The sequence below is a fragment of the Protopterus annectens genome, chromosome 15.part0, assembly GCF_019279795.1.
Source record: "Protopterus annectens isolate FY-2018-M chromosome 15.part0, PAN1.0, whole genome shotgun sequence".
NCBI classification, from domain to species: Eukaryota; Metazoa; Chordata; order Ceratodontiformes; family Protopteridae; genus Protopterus; species Protopterus annectens.
Window position 1 is genome coordinate 648,437,864 of NC_056749.1, and position 20,639 is coordinate 648,458,502.

A 20,639-nucleotide genomic window follows, 5' to 3' on the forward strand; every position below is an offset into this window, starting at 1 on the left:
GCCGCCCAGTGCCTGCCTTAACTCATCCCTGAACTCCACCTCACAATTACCCTTTTTCAATTTCCACCACTTGATCCTTGGTGCTGCCCTCGCACTCCTCCTCCTCTTCTTGATAACCAACATCATTCTACAAACCACTATCCTATGCTGCCTAACGACACTTTCTCTGGTCACCACTTTACAGTGTCACATCTCCTTCAAACTGGCCCTCCTACATAAGATATAATCCACCTGTGTGCATCTTCCTCCACTCTTGTATGTCACCCCATGCTCCTCCCTCTTGTTAAAATACGTATTCACCACAGTCATGTCCATCCTTTTTGCAAAATCCACTACCATCTGACCTTCTGCATTCCTTTGTTTAACACCATACCTACCCATCACTTCCTCATCCCCTCTGTTCCCTTCACCAACATGCCCATTGAAATCTGCCCCAATCACCACTCTCTCACTCTTGGGTACAGTCATCACCACTTCATCCAATTCACTCCAAAATTTTTCTTTCTCATCCATTGCACACCCAACTTGTGGAGCATACGCAGTAACAACATTCATCATTACACCATCAGTTTCCAGCTTCATACACATCACTCTATCTGACACTCTTTTCACCTCCAAAACACTCTCAGCATACTGTTCCTTCAGAATAACTCCTACTCCATTTCTCCTCCCATCCACACCATGATAAAACAATTTGAACCCACCTCCGATACACCTAGCCTTACTCCCCTTCCATCTGGTCTCTTGCACACGCAATATACCAACCTTCCTTCTGTCCATCATATCAGCTATCTCTCTCCCTATACCAGTCATACTGCCAACGTTCAAAGTTCCGACCCTCACTACCACAGTCCTAGCCTTTCACCTCTCTTCCTGCCTTTGGCCATGTCTTCTGCCTCTTCTCCTCCTTCGGCCAACAGTAGCCCAAGTTCTGCCAGCACCCTGTAGGCTAACAGTACTGGTGGCGGTCATTGTTAAGCCGGGCCTCGATCGATCTGGTATAAAAATTTTTCTTGGTGTCTGCATGAAATGTTTTGGCGAAGTTTTATGCCGGATGCCCTTCCTGACGCAACCCTCCCCATTTATCCAGGCTTGGGACCGGCACAAAGAAATGCACTGGCTTGTGCATCCCCAGTGGCTGGGTTAGTAAACCTATACATACATACATACATATATATATATATATATATATATATATATATATATATATATATATAGTAAACCTATAGATATATATATATATATATATATATATATATATTATATATGTACACACACACACACACACACACACACACACACAGATATAGATATATAGATATAGCGCTCTCTGCAGTTAATATATATATATATATATATATATATATATATATATATATATATATATGTAAAATTATATTTATGTATAATATGGGATCCGTACTATTGAGCGAACATCCGTTTCACTGAAAGTAAAATGGCCGAGCACACTTTCGCAAAAGTGCTTTTCACCAAAAAAGCACTTTTGCAAATATGTGGTTAAGTAACGGTGAAAATGTGGGGAGATGGCTGTTGTTGAGATTGTAACACAGTGGGGATAAGGGAATATTCCCTTTTCTCCACTGTAGTGTGATCTCAGAGTGAGAATATAAAAGTAGGGGTGGGGATCGCAGGAGGGCTTGCCGCCCCCTGCGTAAATGTCAATTCTGTGGGTTTTTTTTTTTTTATTATTAGACTTTTTAAAACACTTTAGCGAAAGTACTTTTTCGGTGAAAAGCACTTTTGCTAAAGTGTGTTCGGATGATGTGGTTTTATATATATATATATATATATATATATATATATATATATATATATATATATATATATTTGTTGGGGTGCCGCTACCTTTGTTGAGCAGTATTGTGGTCGACATCTGTTTAGTCATTACAGTTTGGTCAAATAAACTCCCTTTTCCCAAGGATTGTGTGATCTCAGAGTTAGAATATATAATTAGCAGGGGGTATATGGGAGTACAGGATCCGCTTTGCCAAAAAAAAAAAAAAATGTTTTTCTTAGTGCTTTTTCTTTAAATTTTTGCATCCAGCAGGATTAATCCTCTGCGCATGCATAGTAGCATGTTGACGTCCATAATATTGATCAGCTTGTGTCAACATTATGCACATTGACATAAACTTGAGGCATAGGGTCAGAATACTGTTTGGAAATACTGCTTAGTTCTGCAAAGTCACTGCAAAGTCTCATGGCCACTAGGGTGGGAGGCCAGTATAATAGAACTGGTCTGCTCATTTGACCTTCTTCTGCCACCCTGCATTTCTTCATTTCTTCTTCTTCTTTCGGCTTTTCCCAGTTAGGGGTTGCCACAGCGGATCACCTGTCCGCTCATGACTGGCAGTGGAGTTTTACAGTGTTGAGTTGCTAGCCTGGTGCCCAACCTTCCACAGAAGGCACACACATGCACACAAAGACCTAGGGCCAATTTAGAGTGTCCAATCCACCTACAGCATGTCTTTGGGATGTGGGAGGAAACCGGAGCACCTGGAGCAAATGCACGCGACGACAGGAAGGACATACAGACGCCGCACAAAAGGCACCCCAGCCGAGAATCGAACCGGAGAACCTCTTGCTGTGAGGTGGCAACGCTGACCACTGCAATTGGCTGTCTTAGATCCAGGATGTCTTTAGAATTTACTTTTTCACTACTATTACTGTTTTCTGCCACCTGCATCCTTTTGGCTAGTGAAATTTTTGTAATAGTACAACGTTTTTTGTCAGTTTTTACCAGTACAGTTTTCCTCCTGTCACAATAGCCCCTTCTTGTGCTACCCCAAGGTTGCACTGCACTACTCCAAACAACTTGTTCATATAAAGGGCCCAGCAGAATCAACACCTGAAAGAAAAAAAGTACGTTTCAGTTCTCAGTTAACAGAGGCCCCATGTTGTGCAGCATATATTCACAGCTGGGACAAATAAACATAGTACAGACAGCCGTGACTCTTTTATTGGTTACAGTTTGTAGAAATCAAAGACTTTTTCCCCTCTGAACTATGAATATGACATACCAAGCTAGTATCAGCAATAAACACAGTCTTTGGAAGCAGTTCTTATTGTTACTATTTTATTTGTTACACAAAATCATCTTTGGAGATATGATTTGTTTTGTTTGTGGGTGGAGATTATCAGCTTACCTCTCAATCACATAGTACAAGAATTCTGGACAGACAAAACTAATGGGGGGGGGGGGATCAAAGTCTCAAAATCAGGGACATATTTTAAATATTGCTCTTATAAACTTAGAAAGTTGATTGAACATTCACCTGCTATGTGTTTCACTGACGTCTTCAGTGAAACTGATTCCATTGGTCAGTTTGTAAATGACATGCTTGACAGCGTAGCAGTGAGGAGGGTACTGGGATCAAATCCCCTCAGAACTGTACATTTTTTATGTTTCCATTCTGCAAATGTTTAACAGCCACCTGCCATGAGTTTCACTGACACCTTCAGTTTGCCTGGCTTCTCTAGTTCAATTTACAAATGACATGCTCGGTATAATGTCAGTGATGAGGGCAAGGGTTCATATCCACTCAGGTTTGTAGGTTTATTAAGCATTGATTTTTTCTTTTTATGACATTTGCATTCTAGTACAGGTACAGTGATCAAATGTTGCTGATGTCATAAGTGGTTACAGCTGATAAATGCTGTTACTTTTCTGTACCCCAAATATCATTATTAGTTATATAGTACAGCAAATGTCTTAGCATGCAGTGCCAAGCTGCAGGGTGGTTCCCTAACATAAGCATAAGTTCCATAATTAGAAGCCCTCCAGCTAGGAAAATTATGAATTGCTAGAAGAAAACAGTAAATCTTGGAACTCTCCTTCAAGCCATAAAACTTTTTTTTTTTTTTTTTTTTTTTTGCAGAGGGACTTTGTCCTACATACTCTCTAACATGCAGGCCTGCGTTCCCCACATCTATGCTGATTTTATAAGTATTAACTCTAAGGCAACTTTAGCTTGGAGTGAGGGCAGTGCTCTGAGATGTTGCAACTTCAGTCTTCCACAAACAGACTCACTGTTGTTTTTATCACATATGCAAATTTCAGCAGGAACCCTGAGGGGAACCGACAGGCCTCACAGTCCAGCATTGCCAAATGCTTTCACAGGACCATTCCCAATTTGCAGATTTTCTAATTATGATACACCTTCTTCCTATCTCCTTAGCTGTTCTGTTTGGTTAAGGATAAGAATATCTTTTTTTTTTTTAATTGTGCTCACTGAGCTGATTTGTTATCTATATGATACAGTAACTTTGCAAAGGCAGACTAAGTGGATTATGAAAACATTAATGTTAGAAACGGATTTGCAACCAGTCCTGTGGTGTTTTTCAGATTCTTCCAGGTCTATTCTAACTTTCCCAGTCATAAACACACACACACACACACACACACACACACACACACACACACACACACACACACACACACACACACACACACACACACCTGCTTTGCTACTTCGTAACTATGTACTGAACCCTAACATTCCATTTTATTATGAAAGGTTCTTACAGGTACACAATGTTTTCTGTGCAGAGCTGTTTATTCTGCATATCAGTGTAACAGGCTGGAATCCATGATAAACACCTGGACAAAAATATTAAACAATAAATAGACAAAGAGGTTCCCTGTTTAAGACACCCACAAACCAAAGGCAATCATTTTTAGTGGAAGTGCACAAATGTGCTACAGGAATTAAACTAAAGGAACCAAGACAAAATTTCACCACCAGGGCCAAGTGAATAACAGGAAAACAATAACATCCAAAATTCACGAAATACTACACGAAAACCACCAATGAGTTAGCGTAAAAAATATATTTAATCTCCACTTTCGTAAAACACTTCCTCAGAACATAAAAAAACTAAGTTCCACTCTACATTTAAATATCTAGAATAATTAAAACAATTGCATTATTAATTGCAACCAGTTACCACAGTGTACTAAAATTTAACTATTTAGTTTCCTGTTTTCTAAAAAACACTTGATGTTTATATGTTTGTTTAAACCAGGTGGACTATCCACCCCTAGTTTAGTCTGCCAGAACACTTCCCTGATTTCCCCCTGGATCTTAAGGTTTCTTCCTCTTTTATCAACACTGACTTGTTCCGATACAGTAAAACAAAATGTCTTGAAATCCTTGCAGATTTTAGAATGCTTAAATAATGCATTGTTTTCAGCCCTTCATCTTATGGCACTTAAATGTTCTTTTATTCTCTCATTTAAATGTGTAGTAGTTATTCTGATGTAAAATGAATCACATGCTGAACATACAAGATAAATCACCCCTTTTGTTTCACAGTTGTACCTATATTTGAAATTAATATAATTTAAATGAGTCATCATAACGACAGGGCCTTCATAAATAAATCTACAGCAAGAACAGCCGTCACATTTATAGGTCCCTTTGCTCTTATTACTCATAACAGGAGGAACTTTAGTGTCACATTTTTGTAACACTTGCTTTATACTATAAACCTTAGTGTTAACAAACTGTGGTGTATTCCCTAACACTTGTTCAAGATCTCTGTGACTACTAAATTATTTTCCAGTTATCAGAAATAATGTTTCTGATACTAGAATTGGCCACAGACATCTCTAAAGAACATCGTGGAACATTTGAATAAATCTTATCTTTTCCATTATTGTTCTTGTTTTTAACAACAAAACCTTTGATCAATGTAGGTGGAAGCAAACTTTGTGCTTGGATGGTGGGAAAATGAAATCTTGGTTAACATGGAGGGTTTTAATAATATTTTATTTTATAATAGATTTGTCGATGATTTGTTCTTTATTATTAAAAGTAATATTGACATTGATGTTTTTCTGCAACGTTTAAACGGAACATCTAATTTTTCGGCTTTTACATTGGGAAGCTTTGGATATAATGTTAATTTTCTAGCTATACAATTAACTTGGGACTGAGTTAGGAAGTATTTTGAAAGTAATATTTATAGAATAAACACCTTCTCAAACAGTTGTTTACATTGGACAAGTAATCATCCAGGGTATATGAAACAAAATATACCCAGGGGACAATATATTAGAGCTTTTCGCATGATCAGTAATGATGAAGTTTTTAAAAAAGAAGTAGAATTTATTACAGAACTTTTTACAGATAGGAATTATCCAGTGGCTTTATTAGAGGAGACAGTTAAAGAAATAATTGATAAAAGGAACACTTCCTTTCTACCTATATTGATCAAATGTTTTGTTGTTAAGAACAAGAACAATAATGGAAAAGATAAGATTTATTCAAATGTTCCACGATGTTCTTTAGAGATGTCTGTGGCCAATTCTAGTATCAGAAACATTATTTCTGATAACTTGAAAATAATCAGTAGTCACGGAGATCTTGAACAAGTGTTAGGGAATACACCACAGTCTGTTAACACCAAGGTTTATAGTATAAAGCAAGTGCTGCAAAAATGTGACACTAAAGTTCCTCCTGTTATGAGTAATAAGAGCAAAGGGACCTATAAATGTGATGGCTGTTCTTGCTGTAGATTTATTTATGAAAGCCCTTTCATTATGATGACTCATTTAACTTATAATATTCATTTCAAATATAGGTACAATTGTGAAACAAAATGGAAGATTTATCTTGCGTTATGTTCGGCATGTGATTCCTTTTACATTGGAATGACTACTAGATGTTTCAGTGATAGAATAAAAGAACATTTAAGTGCAATAAGATGAAGGGATGAAAACAATGCATTATTTAAGCATTCTAAAATCTGCAAGGATTTCAAGAAGTTTTGCTTTACTCTATTGGAACAAATTAATATTAATAAAAGAGGGGGAAACCTTAAGATCCAGGTGGAAATCAGGGAAGTGTTCTGGTAGATTAAACTAGGGGCAGATAGTCCACCTGGTTTAAATCAACATATCAAAATCTAGAGTTTTTTTAGAAAACAGTAAACAGTTAACTTTCAATACACTGTGGTAATTGGTTGCAATTAATGATTCAATTGTTTTAATTATTCTAGATATTTAAATGTAGATTGGAACTTAGTTTTTGTATGTTCTGAGGAAGTGTTTTACGAAAGCGGAGGTTAAATATATATTTTACACTAACTCATTGTTGGTCTTCATGTGGTATTTTGTGAATTTTGGATTTTAAACTAAAGGAACCAAAAAGTAAATGACGAAAGGGTAGGAAATGGAATACAAGCATCAAAACGCAGTTCTAAATACTCTGCATGTTTGGGGAGGCTGTGCGTCCCTTCCCTATTACTTTTCATTGCCAAGGCTGCAAAATGTCAAAGGAAAAAGCTCAATATATTTGGAAAGCTCGATATATTTTCTCTTTTCACTGTAATTTTGTGTGACATTATTGCTCGAATATAGTAGTAGGGGAGTGGTAGTGCAACAAAGCCTACACCCTGTAAGAGCATTTACAAGAGGAGCTCAGTGTCGTTGAACAGTATTTGGTAGCTGAAATTGTATCTGCACTTAAAATCTGAGCAGCAGATTTGTTAGGCAGGGAATATTAATATTTCTTGTGTGCAGGGGTCGTTTTCTATCTTCTCATTATTTTAATATTTGGTTCGTTAGTCCATGGTTTTAAACAGTGAACCTGCTTTAAAAGGACATCATGGTAACAATAGACTTGGGTTTTTGGATATACTAGGTTATCCCATGATTTCTGTAGATTTACTCCTTTGGCTGTACTCTGCAAATACCCTGCATTGTTGTGCATTATACTCTGTGTAGGGGGTGTGTGTATGGGGGGTAGTGAAGACTGACTGCTCATGTCACTTTTCTTTCACCAGTCATGCTAACACACAAGTATATCTGTATCTGAGGCTGTATTTCTGGCATTATGGAAGTCTTTGTGCAGTGCAGAGTGAGATTGTTGCCCTGGTATGTAGGAGAAGGAAGTGCTGTTCACAAAATGTCAGCACTTTGTTAGCCTTGCTGCACATTCTTGACTGAATAAGTCTTCATATCTTTCCTCCTTTGTATTTTTAACTGACATTACTTATGTTGACATGTTACAGCTGCCAAGTATGTTGCCATGCTACAGCTCCCACATGAGATGTAGTGATAGCAGTAGTACTGTACTGCTTGCTTATTGGTGCAGCTGTGGAGCTGCACTGCATAAACAATAACTGTTACTCTTTCTGGGTGCATTTTACATTTTGCACACTGCTTTTCTTGGTTTATTATATGGGATTGTATGCCTATCCATGTCTGTGTATCTTCTTAATTTCCTATTTGTTTCTATACATGTGTCTGTTATGTCATATACTTTCATACATTTGTGTATTGGTGTTGCATTATTTATAGGGATGGTTTACCTTTAGTTGTGATTTACCCATTGTAACACTGATGTCTTTGGCACCTTTGCTGCTGTGTTTTTACTGTGGCATGCTCCAGGAATGTAAATCTCCATAACATTATGGTGCTGTAGTTACCACTGAAAGTTGTGGTGCACAAAGTCGGCGTCTGAATTGCATCTGACAGTTACTCATGTTGAGTTGCTAATTTGCATATACATTGTGCACAGTCTGCATCTCTACATAACATGCATGTCTGCAGCCCTGCAAACTGCTGCTATGAACCACATCTAGTCACTTCCTGTCTTTTTTTAGTGCATCAGCCGTATACAATGCATGCTGATTCTATTAATTTGACCCCAAATCTTTTTTATCAAAGCAGAGCTAGCAGTAAAGGATTTAAAAAAGCCAACATGTAATTACATATTTATTTTCATATCTTACTTCTGTGAAGCAGTTTTCTATTTTTTTTATTCTGTGAATCAGGCATGCGTAATAGGTAATAAACCAAGCAGCGTACTGCTTTTGCATAATTGCACTAAGTGGGAAATGTTGCAACATGTAGTTTTCCATACAACATTTAAGAATTATAATGCTGTACTTCTATTGATATGTCTTGTTACTTCTGCTTAATGTTTGGTTTCTTTTGAAAGATAAACATTGCTGGAGTAATACCTCGTTATTTGTGTAATAGTGAAGCAAAGCCTGAAAGTAGTTTGTTAGAGTAAGTCTCAGAGAAAGAGACAACTTGAAGGCAGTTATCACCAGAGACTTTCTGACACATGATGTCTTGGAATATGTTAAAATTATTACCCACAGACATTTGACAGTAGCCCCCTCCCCGAAGAAAAACAGAACAAAAAAAAACAAAACAAACAAAAAATGTCATTCAAAACTACAGGTCCAACAGCAGGAGACTTGTTTTGAGTTAATAAACTTCATGGTTTATCATGATTTCTTGGCAAGTACCTAATCTGTGTTTTTCCATACCAGTTGAAGATCTTTACTTAACTTGCAGTATTGTTCTAGAGATGCAGAAATTCAGATAATTTAGAGGCTGCCAGCAGTCAAACATTTTAATTTGTTTCTTTTCAAATATAGTTTAGAGTGTTATTAAATGTAATGCATGTTTTATATCATAGCTGATTTTAGTAATCATCTGAATATTTTTACATAAAAAAACAGAGTGTTCTTTCTTCATGATTGTTAAGAATGCATTGACAACATACAGCCATGATGAAAAATACTTTAATAATGATTGCTAAAAGACTAGCAAACATAACATTTTGTATAACATTTTGCAGGGTTCTAATATATATCGTGGCAAAATGTCACGAGGAAGGTTTGGATCAGTATTTGCGGTCTTTTTTAAAGGTATGTAGCCTTGCAAGTATTTTTTAATAAGATTAGTTGTTTAAAGAGGTTGCCAGCTACGGTCTTTTTCTTTAAGCCAAACTATTGCATGTGCAACAGTGGTAGTAGAACTCAGTGTGGGTGTGATCTATTGACAAGAGATGTATACGTCTTACACACAACACATCTGTTCACTGATAAATGACACAAACAGCCCTCAACCACCTTTCTAACACATTTGTATATCATTTGTTTCCACAATAACAAACCCACATTTAAGTATTAGTATCAGTTGTTACAGGGTTTGGGAGTTGCGCCTTTTGTAAATGTGGAAAGGATGCAAAGTACTGCACCTGATTTATATTAACTTGGAAAGAAAATGGTGTCAGAGTGCATGGCAATCTGCATTATGAAACCGCAAGATTTTATGTGTGTGTCTGTCTGCATCAATGTATCTGTGCACATAAGTGTTTCCATACATGTAATATACACTGTGTGCCATCTTGTACTTGAAAGTGCTCTTGTGGAGCTTCATTCGGGGTTGCACTGTGGTCAGGAGATTGCTGAAGTGATGTAGCCCAATAATAGGGTTACTATATGGTCAGGAGATTGCTGAAGTGGCATAGCCCAATATTAGGGTTAACATGTGGTCAGGAGATTGCTGAATTGGTATAGCCCAATATTAGGGTTACTATTTGGTCAGGAGATTGCTGAAGTGGCATAGCCCAATATTGGGGTTACCATGTGGCCAGGAGATTGCGGAAGTGGTATAGCCCAATATTAGGGTTATCATGTGGCCAAGAGATTGCTGAAGTGGTATAGTCCAATATTAGGGGTTACTATATGGTCAGGAAATTGCTGAAGTGATATAGCTCAATATTAGGGTTATCATGTGGTCAGGAGATTGCTGAAGTGGTGTAGCCCAGTAGTAGGTTTACCATGTGGTCCGGAGATTGCTGAAGTGGTATAGCCCAATATAAGGGTTACTATATGGTTAGCAGATTGCTGAAGTGGCATAGCCCAGTATTAGGGTTACAATATGATCAGCAGATTGCTAAAGTGGTTTAGCCCAGTATTAGGGTTACCATGTGGTCAGGAGATTGCTGAAGTGGCATAACCCAATATTGGGGTTACTATATGATCAGGAGATTGCTGAAGTGGTTTAGCCCAATATTAGGGTTATCATGTGGCCAGAAGATTGCTGAAGTGCTATAACCCAGTATTAGGGTTACTATATTGTCAGAAGATTGCTGAAGTGGCATAGCCCAATATTAGGATTACCATGTGGTCAGGAAATTGCTGAAGTGGTATAGCCCATTATTAGGGTTAGCATGTTTCCAGGAGATTGCTGAAGTGGCATAACACAATATTAGGATTACCATGTGGTCAGGAAATTGCTGAAGTAGTATAGCCCAATATTAGGGTTATTATATGGTCAGGAGATTGCTGAAGTGGCATAGCCCAGTATTAGGGTTACCATGTGGTCAGGAGATTGCTGAAGTGATATAGCCCAATATTAGGGTTACTATATGGTCAGGAGATTGCTGAAGTGGTGTAGCCCAATATTAGGGTTCTCATGTGGTCAGGAGATTGCTGAAGTGGTATAGCCAATATTATGGTTACTATATGGTCAGAAGATGGCTGAAGTGGTATAGCCCAATATTAGGGTTATCATTTGGTCAGGAGATTGCTGAAATGGTATAGCCCAATATTAGGGTTACCATGTGGTCAGGATATTGCTGAAGTGGTATAGCCCAATATTAGGGTTACCGTGTGGTCAGGAAATTGCTGAAATGTATAATCCAGTATTAGGATTACTATATGGTTAGGAGATTGCTGAAGTGGTATAGCCCAGTAGTTCTGCAGGATGGCTTTGCTTGGCTTCTCATATCCAATCACAAAAATAATGAGAATATAATAGGATGTGTCAGGCGACTCCATTGCTAACCAATTAACTCACACTTCATAAATTCTGTCTGTCTCGTAAACCCACCATCCTCTGCAACTACCACACCTCCAGATCCCACAGCTCATTATCAGACTCTCAAACCTCAACCCATATCAACCAGCACTATCACAAACCTGCTTAAAACGCTGAAACCCAGGACTCTTGTCCCAGACAACTTACCATCAAAATAGCTGCAGATGCTCTGGCATACCCTGTTTCCATCTTAATAAACCAGCCTGTTAAGGAAAGCTGTGTTCCCACTCTGGCCTGTACTAAGAGCAGCCTGAGTCTGTTCCTGAATTTGGATCACCACTGAGGAAGAAAGATGCTCTGCTTCTGCTCCATTGGCTTTCCTTAATTCTACTTTTTCTTGCCTCTTAATTCTCTCTCTATATGTTGTGAGCTTTACTATATTTTTTCATTATAGCTTATGTTGTGAAAATGTCATATTCTGTAAATGGTAAAGGACATTTCATTTTATTTAAATATTCATCCAAACTGGGTCCATGCTGCATGTTTTCCTGAATGTTAACTATTTGTTTGTCATTCACAAGTCTCATTCTGTTAATGTTCAATAAGGAATATTTTGTTTTTAACATCTGACCACACTGCTTGTTCAGTTTGATATATATTAATTTCAATGAGGTTGTTGAAAATAAAATGCCTTTGCTCTGTGGCTCAGGACATGGCTGAAAATGGCCTTCTGACCAGTCCTCCCATCCAGGCAACAAATGAAAAACAAATAAAATATTAAATTATAAACCAGAAGGCTGAGAAGTTCCTGTGAAATTTATACATTGTTCCCCTAGGCACAATAACTGGGCTAGACTGGATAGAATTTGTATTTCACAGGGGCATGTGCATTTAATTGAAAGCTTTGACAAATGCAATAACTATTTCTGATCATGCACTGATAAAAACTAAGGTAAAGATGCAGGGTAAAGAAATAAAACCGAGACACTGGTACTTCATTCCACTTGTAAAAAAGAGACCCCTTTGGAATGGGTGGTGGAAGTTATTTGAGTTATTAGGGAAGATATACATTTCTTAAGAACGGTTAGTTTGTGAGTGGGTGTAAATGACCTCAGACAAACTTCACTGGACTGTATGAAAAGAGATGTAATGGATCTCTCAGAATATGTGTCACACATAGATAAGAGTCTTGCATTGAGCAACATTCTACATTCCCACAGTATGAACATAAAATTATTGATTTTAATAATTGCGTTAGTTTTTGGTGTAACATCAGGGGAATCCAGTATCTGTCAACATGGAAACACATGATCAAAAGACCACATTGCTTTGCCAAGGATAGGTTGCACCTGTCCCTCCCCACCGAGGCTTTTGGTATTGGATTAAACTCTGTTCATTTCCTTAGAGTCTTTTTTAGGCAATGCCAAAAGAAACAAAACTACCAACATAGTAAAAAAGTCTACAAGCAAAAATAAGGTTTTACTGCAAGGATGCTAGGATAATAAACAAAAAACTCCACACCCTTCAATCCCTCCTCACTCTGGAGAATGGTGACATCTTTGCCATGAACAAGACTTGGTTTAAAGCCATAGAAAGCACCAAAGCAGTGCAAGGCTACAGTGCCTTCCACACATTTAGACCAACACCAGCATAGACTGTGGTCACAGTTGGAGGTCTCTCTATTTAAGTTAGCAACAAACATACTTCCATGTTGGTTAAATAGCGATGATACCATGGAGCTCATCCACACGCAAGTCACCGTAGATAGAGGGTCCCTCAACATATCATGGCTAGCTACAGGTCACCATCTATGCCCCTAGAGTTTCACAACTCTTATGTAAACCTACTAGAGGTGCTCACCATCCAACCAAACACCCCATTTATGGGAGACTTTAACTATCCCTCTATAGACTGAGAAACACAAACTGCCTCAAACTCACAGGCACAATGCTTCCTGAACTTTATTAGCACAAACACCCAGGAACAAAGAGTGCTCACTTCAACCAGAGGATCAAACATACAGACTTTGGTACTCACCAATACGGGACAGGGTTGCAACCCCCCCCCCCGCCCCTGTGTCACTTCCTCACTAGTGAGGTCAGATAACAAAGCTGTTTCTTTTGAAGTAAAAATTAACACAGAAAACCCAGCTAAACCAGTAACAGTTAGGAACTATTATAACTATGTCCTATTAAGTGTCAATTTGTCAAAATTCAAGGCTCTGCCTAACCCCGAGACCACAGCTACTTATGCAGAGTTATTCACAGGTTCTTTCTACAAACATGTGAGTGACTGCATAAAGACTGCCGTATCTTACAGAAATAAACCCAAAACAAACACTAAAAATAACCCCACTGGTGGAATTCTCAGCTAAACAGGGTATTTAATAAAAGAATAAAACTCATGGCCAAAGTCAGGAAGAACAACTCCCTTAAAGACAAGTACTCTGTTATGCAACTAAAGAAACTTAGAGGTCTAATTAAGTCCAGCAAGTCCAGCTATGAGGTCAGGGTAGCCTCACAGGCTTAGAACAATCAAAAGACCTTCTTCAGCTATGGCCGGAGCCTTAAATGAAACATACAGCAGGATGCTGGTAAAGAAACGAAAAATGACAAACCAGCTCGTTGACTCGGGAAAACAATTTAATCCACAAAAAGGCACCAGGTAAAAACCAAAAACGACACTATAGTTAAAGTGCTTTTCGTTTGTCTTATAGCAAACTTCCTCCGAACATAACCAATTAGTCAATAAGCAATACTTTTAAATGAAAAAGTGCGGGAACCCTACTTAAGAATTAAAGCAATACACAATTAAGTTTACACAAGAGTGCATGTACTTCAATCTTTGGTAGATGATAAAATAACTGGATAAATAATAACTAAATCTACAGAAAACTTATAAACATGCACCGCATTATAAATAAAAATATATATAAATACATGTAAATAGTTAAATAGACTTATTAAATTAAAAGTCAGTTAAAAATATTTATCTACGTAAACTATTTAATTTTAATATACAAGCGATGGAACATGCCTCGTTCAAACCTGGATAGTTGAAGGCATTCAGTCTGATCTGCCACAACAATTCAAGTTCCTCCAATTTGAACGAGGCAGGTCCACCTCTAACATCTTGTACATGTTGATCAATAACTAAAAATTTAAATCTATGACTAGAAAAAGACTGGAGATGCTTGGCTAAAGCATTGTCCAATTTACTGTGAGCCATTGCATACTGGTGCTCATAGATCCTATCTCTGAGACGTCGCTCAGTCTTACCGACGTAAAATGCATAACAGTCAGGGCATTTGGCTAAATAGACTACAAATTTACTGTTACAGTTAAATTTTGATTTTAACTTATAACAAATGCCATTAATCGTGAACTGATTAGTACAGTCAACATGTCTACAATGGTTACAGTTTTCACATTTAAACATTCCCGTAAGTCTAGAAATAGGTTTGTTACCACTCTCAATAATGTTTTTGATGTTCCTACCTTTGCTAAATACAACATGTGGTTTAATACCCAAAATATCAAAAATAGAGGGATATTATTCCTTAGCAAGTCCCAATTTTTTGATAAAATTTCAATAATAAATTTTGATTGTGCGTTAAATGCTGTTATGAAAGAACGCTGAAAAGTTTTTTCTGGAATTATACCGGAATCAACTTTAAGTGTAGTATTTTCCTCAACAGCAGATGTCTCAACTTCCAAAGGTGTGCTTAGATGCAATAATGGATGGAAATGTTTAGACTGTCTCTTACTTTTGACTTCATCTATTAATAAGTCGACTAAACTCTCAGGATAGCCACGATGAAGAAGCATGTGTTTTAAAGTATCACATTCGTTATTGAAGTCAAAGTCGAGACTACAAATACGTGAGGCCCTTACGAGTTGTCCCTTTATGACCGATCTTTTCTGGTGGAATGGGTGGCAACTTGAAAAATGCAAGAAAGAGTTAGAATATGTTGGTTTTCTGTAAACTTGTCCCATAAAACAGGATAAAGTGAGATTTTTAACCAACAAAATGTCCAAATAAGCTATAGATTGGGTACTAAATGTAAAAGTGAACTTTAAAAAATTGGTAGATGAATTGAAAGTGTTGACAATGTCAGTAGCCAGTCTCTCATCACCTTTAAGAAGAATAAAAATGTCGTCAAGAAAACGGGTGTAGTAAATAATGACGTCTGGTGAGTGAGATGAAAAAACAGCTTGGGATTCCCATTAGCCACACTGGCACCACATGGTGAACCCATGGCTAAACCAATTTTTTGTAAGTAGAATTTATTATCAAACATAAAGAAATTGTTAGTTAGAACCAAATCCAACAACTCAGATATGTGAGAAATATCAGATGTTGGAGCATCATGTTTTTTCATAATGTCAGCCACCCATTCCAATGCAATGTTGTGCGGGATACAAGTATAGAGGTCTTTGACGTCTATTGTCAAGAAATTGTACCCACTATTAAAGGTCAACTCGTTGATCTTAGATAAAAATGACCATGAGTCCTTACAGATCTGAGACTCAAGGGCCACGTATTTTTGTAGTATACCATCCACAACTTTGGAGATGGCATAAGTAGGTGAACTACGTCCGTCGATGAGCGGTCGCATGGGAGGATTTTTTACATCCTTGTGGATTTTGGGTATTCCGAACAATGTTGGAAATCTCGGAAACATTGTACATGTGTAATCTAGCATAATCTGGTCAATGCGACCTTCTATAAAGAGGTCGTATAAACATGATTTTATGAGACTGTAAGCCCTGTTTGTTTCAGACCTAGAACTAACCTGATACGTCTCATTGTCAAGTAGGACTGACATCCGGTCTATATAATCCGCTTTATCAAAAACCACAAGACCACCCCCTTTGTCTGGTTTACAAATTCTAATATTTTGAGTTTGTATATAATTTAAAAAAATCTTTTTCTAAACCTGAAAAATTGCCTTTTATGGCTTTTTTAGTATGTACTAAATTTCTCATATCGAGTTCACATATTTGCTCAAACATTTGAAGAAGGGGGTGGAGAGGTGGATTGAATGTGCTTGCTATGTGGTATTGACTTTTCTCTGGGAAGTCGTTATTATCCATAAAATAAACCCCTAAGTTGAGTTTTCTGGTGTAAACCTTAAGCTCTAAAATAGTTCTAGAAATGTCCATGTTAAACCAAGGAACATAAGTGTGTCCTTTCGAAAGAAAGTCCACAAGGTCAATTGACAAAGTACTGTCAGAAAAGTTATAAACTTTAAAGTCCTTATCTCTGTTAAGCATGATGTCAGGACTTTCAGTAATTAAACTGATTACACTTGATTCAACAGTGCCATTAGTAGAGTCACCGTCAATACTTGAACCAATCCTGTCCATGACTGAAACATCGGGCACTGAATGAATAGATGGTGAATCACATGATGGAACTGGAGACGTACAGGAATGTGGAGAAGTTGGTAAAGGTGGAGAAGGATTTAGACCTTCTTTGTCCACAGGTGAAGAGGCCTCTACCCTTAAAAAAGGTTGCATCACCTTGGTGGTTTATGGGCCTTCTGGTACTTTGGCCTTGCACCCATTGAGTTGTAGTTGTGAAAATCCCGTTGGGAAAAATTGGACTTGTCGACTGAGTCGTGTTGTAAATGACCACCTTGATTGTGTTGCCTAGAATTATAATTGTAGTTAACTCTGGAAGAGTTCATGAGTCTTTCACTCCTCCGTGGGAGATCCTGGCAAGGTTCATTAAGCAAAGTTGATGGACTGTCAGGACAAGGAACATTGTCAGATTGGTGCCTAAGTTGCCCAGTTGTTTGAGTCGCTGCTTGCTCAACAGGTGTGGATTCTACACCAAAATTTAGTTGTAACTCATTTGGAGACATATCAACCAGAGAGTAACCCAGTTGCCAAATTTGTGCTGGTGGAGGAGGTGGGTAAGCAAGACCCTTCTTATAAGCCAATCTGTCACGCTCCAATTTTTTGACTTTGTTACTATTTAGTTTTAGGAGGTATTGATTTATACTAGAAAATGTCCTATTATAATCGAATTTATATCTTTCAAATTGGATGTCATTGGACACTTTAGCATCAATGTCCTGCACAAAACCTAATATTTTATCTGACATAATAGAGTAATGTTTAATCATGACTTTCATTAATTCAAGTCCATGTTTGTCGAATAGATTAATCAATTCAACATGAAATGCAGAGTCTTTAATAAGGCCTGTCGGGTACTGCACCTTACGTAAGCCTTTAGGAATTATTTTAAGCTGCAAACATTCTTTCAAATATGCAACCTCAAGTTGCGTTTTTTTATATTTAAGTAATAAGTTGTCCAAAAGTTTTAAATTGGCAACTATGTCTGTCTCAGCAACATTGTCATTGCATTGGTTTTCAGATAACAAATGGGAACTTTGCTCACATCCAAAATTGAAACTTTTATTTAACCAAGCCATGAGCGAAAAAGTGTTTTCATCCTTGTTCTGCATAGAATTAGCTACTGACCTTGTGTTTTGAGAGTCAGCATCAGTTGCAGACAAATTCCTTACACCGGGTGGTGTAATTTGAAAAATAGTTGGAAAACCTTCAAGGGACGCTGTCGATACGATAGCGTTCAAAGGTGGATTCAACGGTGTGTCAAAATTGACCATTCGCTGGCCCTGAGTAATACTGTTAAGACTGTTTGAATTCGAAACAGGATTCGCTGGCCGTTGTATTTGCGCAGATGAATCCACAGAGTTAACGCATACGACATGCTGATCACCTTGAAGCTGTTCTTTTAAATGAAAAAGTGCGGGAACCCTACTTAAGAATTAAAGCAATACACAATTAAGTTTACACAAGAGTGCATGTACTTAACACAGAAAACCCAGCTAAACCAGTAACAGTTAGGGACTATTATAACTACGTCCTATTAAGTGTCAATTTGTCAAAATTCAAGGCTCTGCCTAACCCCGAGACCACAGCTACTTATGCAGAGTTATTCACAGGTTCTTTCTACAAACATGTGAGTGACTGCATAGAGACTGCCGTATCTTACAGAAATAAACCCAAAACAAACACTAAAAATAACCCCACTGGTGGAATTCTCAGCTAAACAGGGTATTTAATAAAAGAATAAAACTCATGGCCAAAGTCAGGAAGAACAACTCCCTTAAAGACAAGTACTCTGTTATGCAACTAAAGAAACCTAGAGGTCTAATTAAGTCCCAGCAAGTCCAGCTATGAGGTCAGGGTAGCCTCACAGGCTTAGAACAATCAAAAGACCTTCTTCAGCTATGGCCGGAGCCTTAAATGAAACATACAGCAGGATGCTGAACTGGTGATGGATATTACTAACTTCAGTTAGAGTGGCATTGCAAATCTACTGGGTGATACATTTAGCTCAAACTTCACCTCTTACCCGCCCCCCCAGCTCCACCAAGTGAATCCCCTCCAGTGTACTTCCCCCAACTATTAGCAGGGACCAGGTGCTGGCAGCACTTGCTAAAGTCAAGAACACCACCTTTAAGGGTCCTGACAACAACCCCAGTTTGCTCCTGAATAGTCTAAAACATGACCTATCAGGACCACTTGAGGCACTGTTCAACTACAACCCTGAAACAGGCCATGTTCCAAGTGAATGGAGGAATGCAACAGTCATTCTCCTCCATAAGGACTATCATCCGACCCAGAGGAACTACAGGCCCATCAGTCTAACAAGTCTAATATGTAAAACCATGGAATTAATTACCATGAAAATGATAAACAAGGAGATTCTCAGCTGTAGACACTGGATCCATCCCAGTTTGACATTGTTAAGGGAGGGTCATGCCTACTTAACCTGGTTAGCTTCTTTGAGATGGTCAGCAAGGCAATGGATGAGGGTAAAACAGTTCATACTTTTTATCTTGTCATGACCAAGGCATTTGATGCAATATCCCACTCAGGCATTGTTGACAAGCTCTCTGAGCCAGGCGTTAATCCGTACATAACTCGCTGGATTGCCATCTGGCTCACAGACAAGACCTAAGAAGTCAAGATTAGTTAGACCACCTCCACCAAGAGACCATTTACCAGTGGAGCACCCCAGGGCTTCTTGCTTCGCATGCTCCTGTTTGGTATCTACTTCTTGGAAGTCAAGACTAAGGTTCAAGGCCATTGTCTCACCAAGTTCACAGATGACTGTAAACTGGTAGGTATTATGAATTCCCCCCAAGACACCAACTTCTTGCAAAAAGGTTTAAAACAGACAAATGACTGGTACCAAAGCCATGGCTTAAAATTCACTACTAAAAAGTGCATTATAATGCCCTTTGGGAAAGTGTCAACCAAAGTTAATTAGTCCATCACTAAAACAGCCCTAAGAGTCAACTCAGTAGTAGGGATTTGGGAACATATCTAGGCAACAATCTGGCCTTTGATCAACACATAGCTAAGATAATAAGAAAATCATTCTGTGTCACCCAGTTTATAGGAAAGGGTATGGCATCCAGTTCCAAGGAAGTTATAGTACCACTCTACTCGGCGCTTATCAGGCCTATCAATGAATACAATGCCCCTTTGGCATGTATCTAACCAGACACTTGCAGCAGTTGGAACACCCACAAAGGTTTCCCACCAGGTGAATTCAGGGCATGAATACCTTGTTCTACACTGATCACTTAAAGGCTGTATCAATGGATTCAGTCTCCTACAGGCTGTGGAGAGAGGATCTTTCTTTGGCTTACAAGGCTTCCTCAGACCCAGCCTTGATTGATCTGTTGCACGTGTGCAAAATAAACAGCACCAGAAACACTACATCCAGGGATATGAACTTCAATTGTGACATAAACAGAACATGTTGAAGGGACAGATTTGTGTCCCAAAGGATCCCCACAATATGAAACCCTGACAATTGGATGAGAAATCATAAATTTACCCCCTCGTCTGGAGCCCATGTCCCTTAAGGACAGATGTCAATACTAACACCCCCTCCCCAACAAATTCTTAGTTACCTTCCTACAAACATGCCCCACATATAGATGCCCATGATACTAGGGGACCAAAATGGTCTGGGGTACGTGGCTAGGCTTGCAAGGGTC

At 38.3% G+C, this 20,639-nt stretch overlaps 1 protein-coding gene across 1 annotated transcript in view; it reads left to right on the forward strand.

Annotated features, from left to right (window-relative positions):
• The window catches only part of DOCK11 (dedicator of cytokinesis 11), a 1,858,863-nt gene that overhangs the window by 698,836 nt on the left and 1,139,388 nt on the right, over positions 1–20,639 (forward strand). The window contains exon 25 of the mRNA XM_044057487.1: positions 9,621–9,690. Coding sequence (XP_043913422.1) covers positions 9,621–9,690 — 70 coding nt within the window. The remainder of the gene's footprint in view (positions 1–9,620; positions 9,691–20,639) is intronic.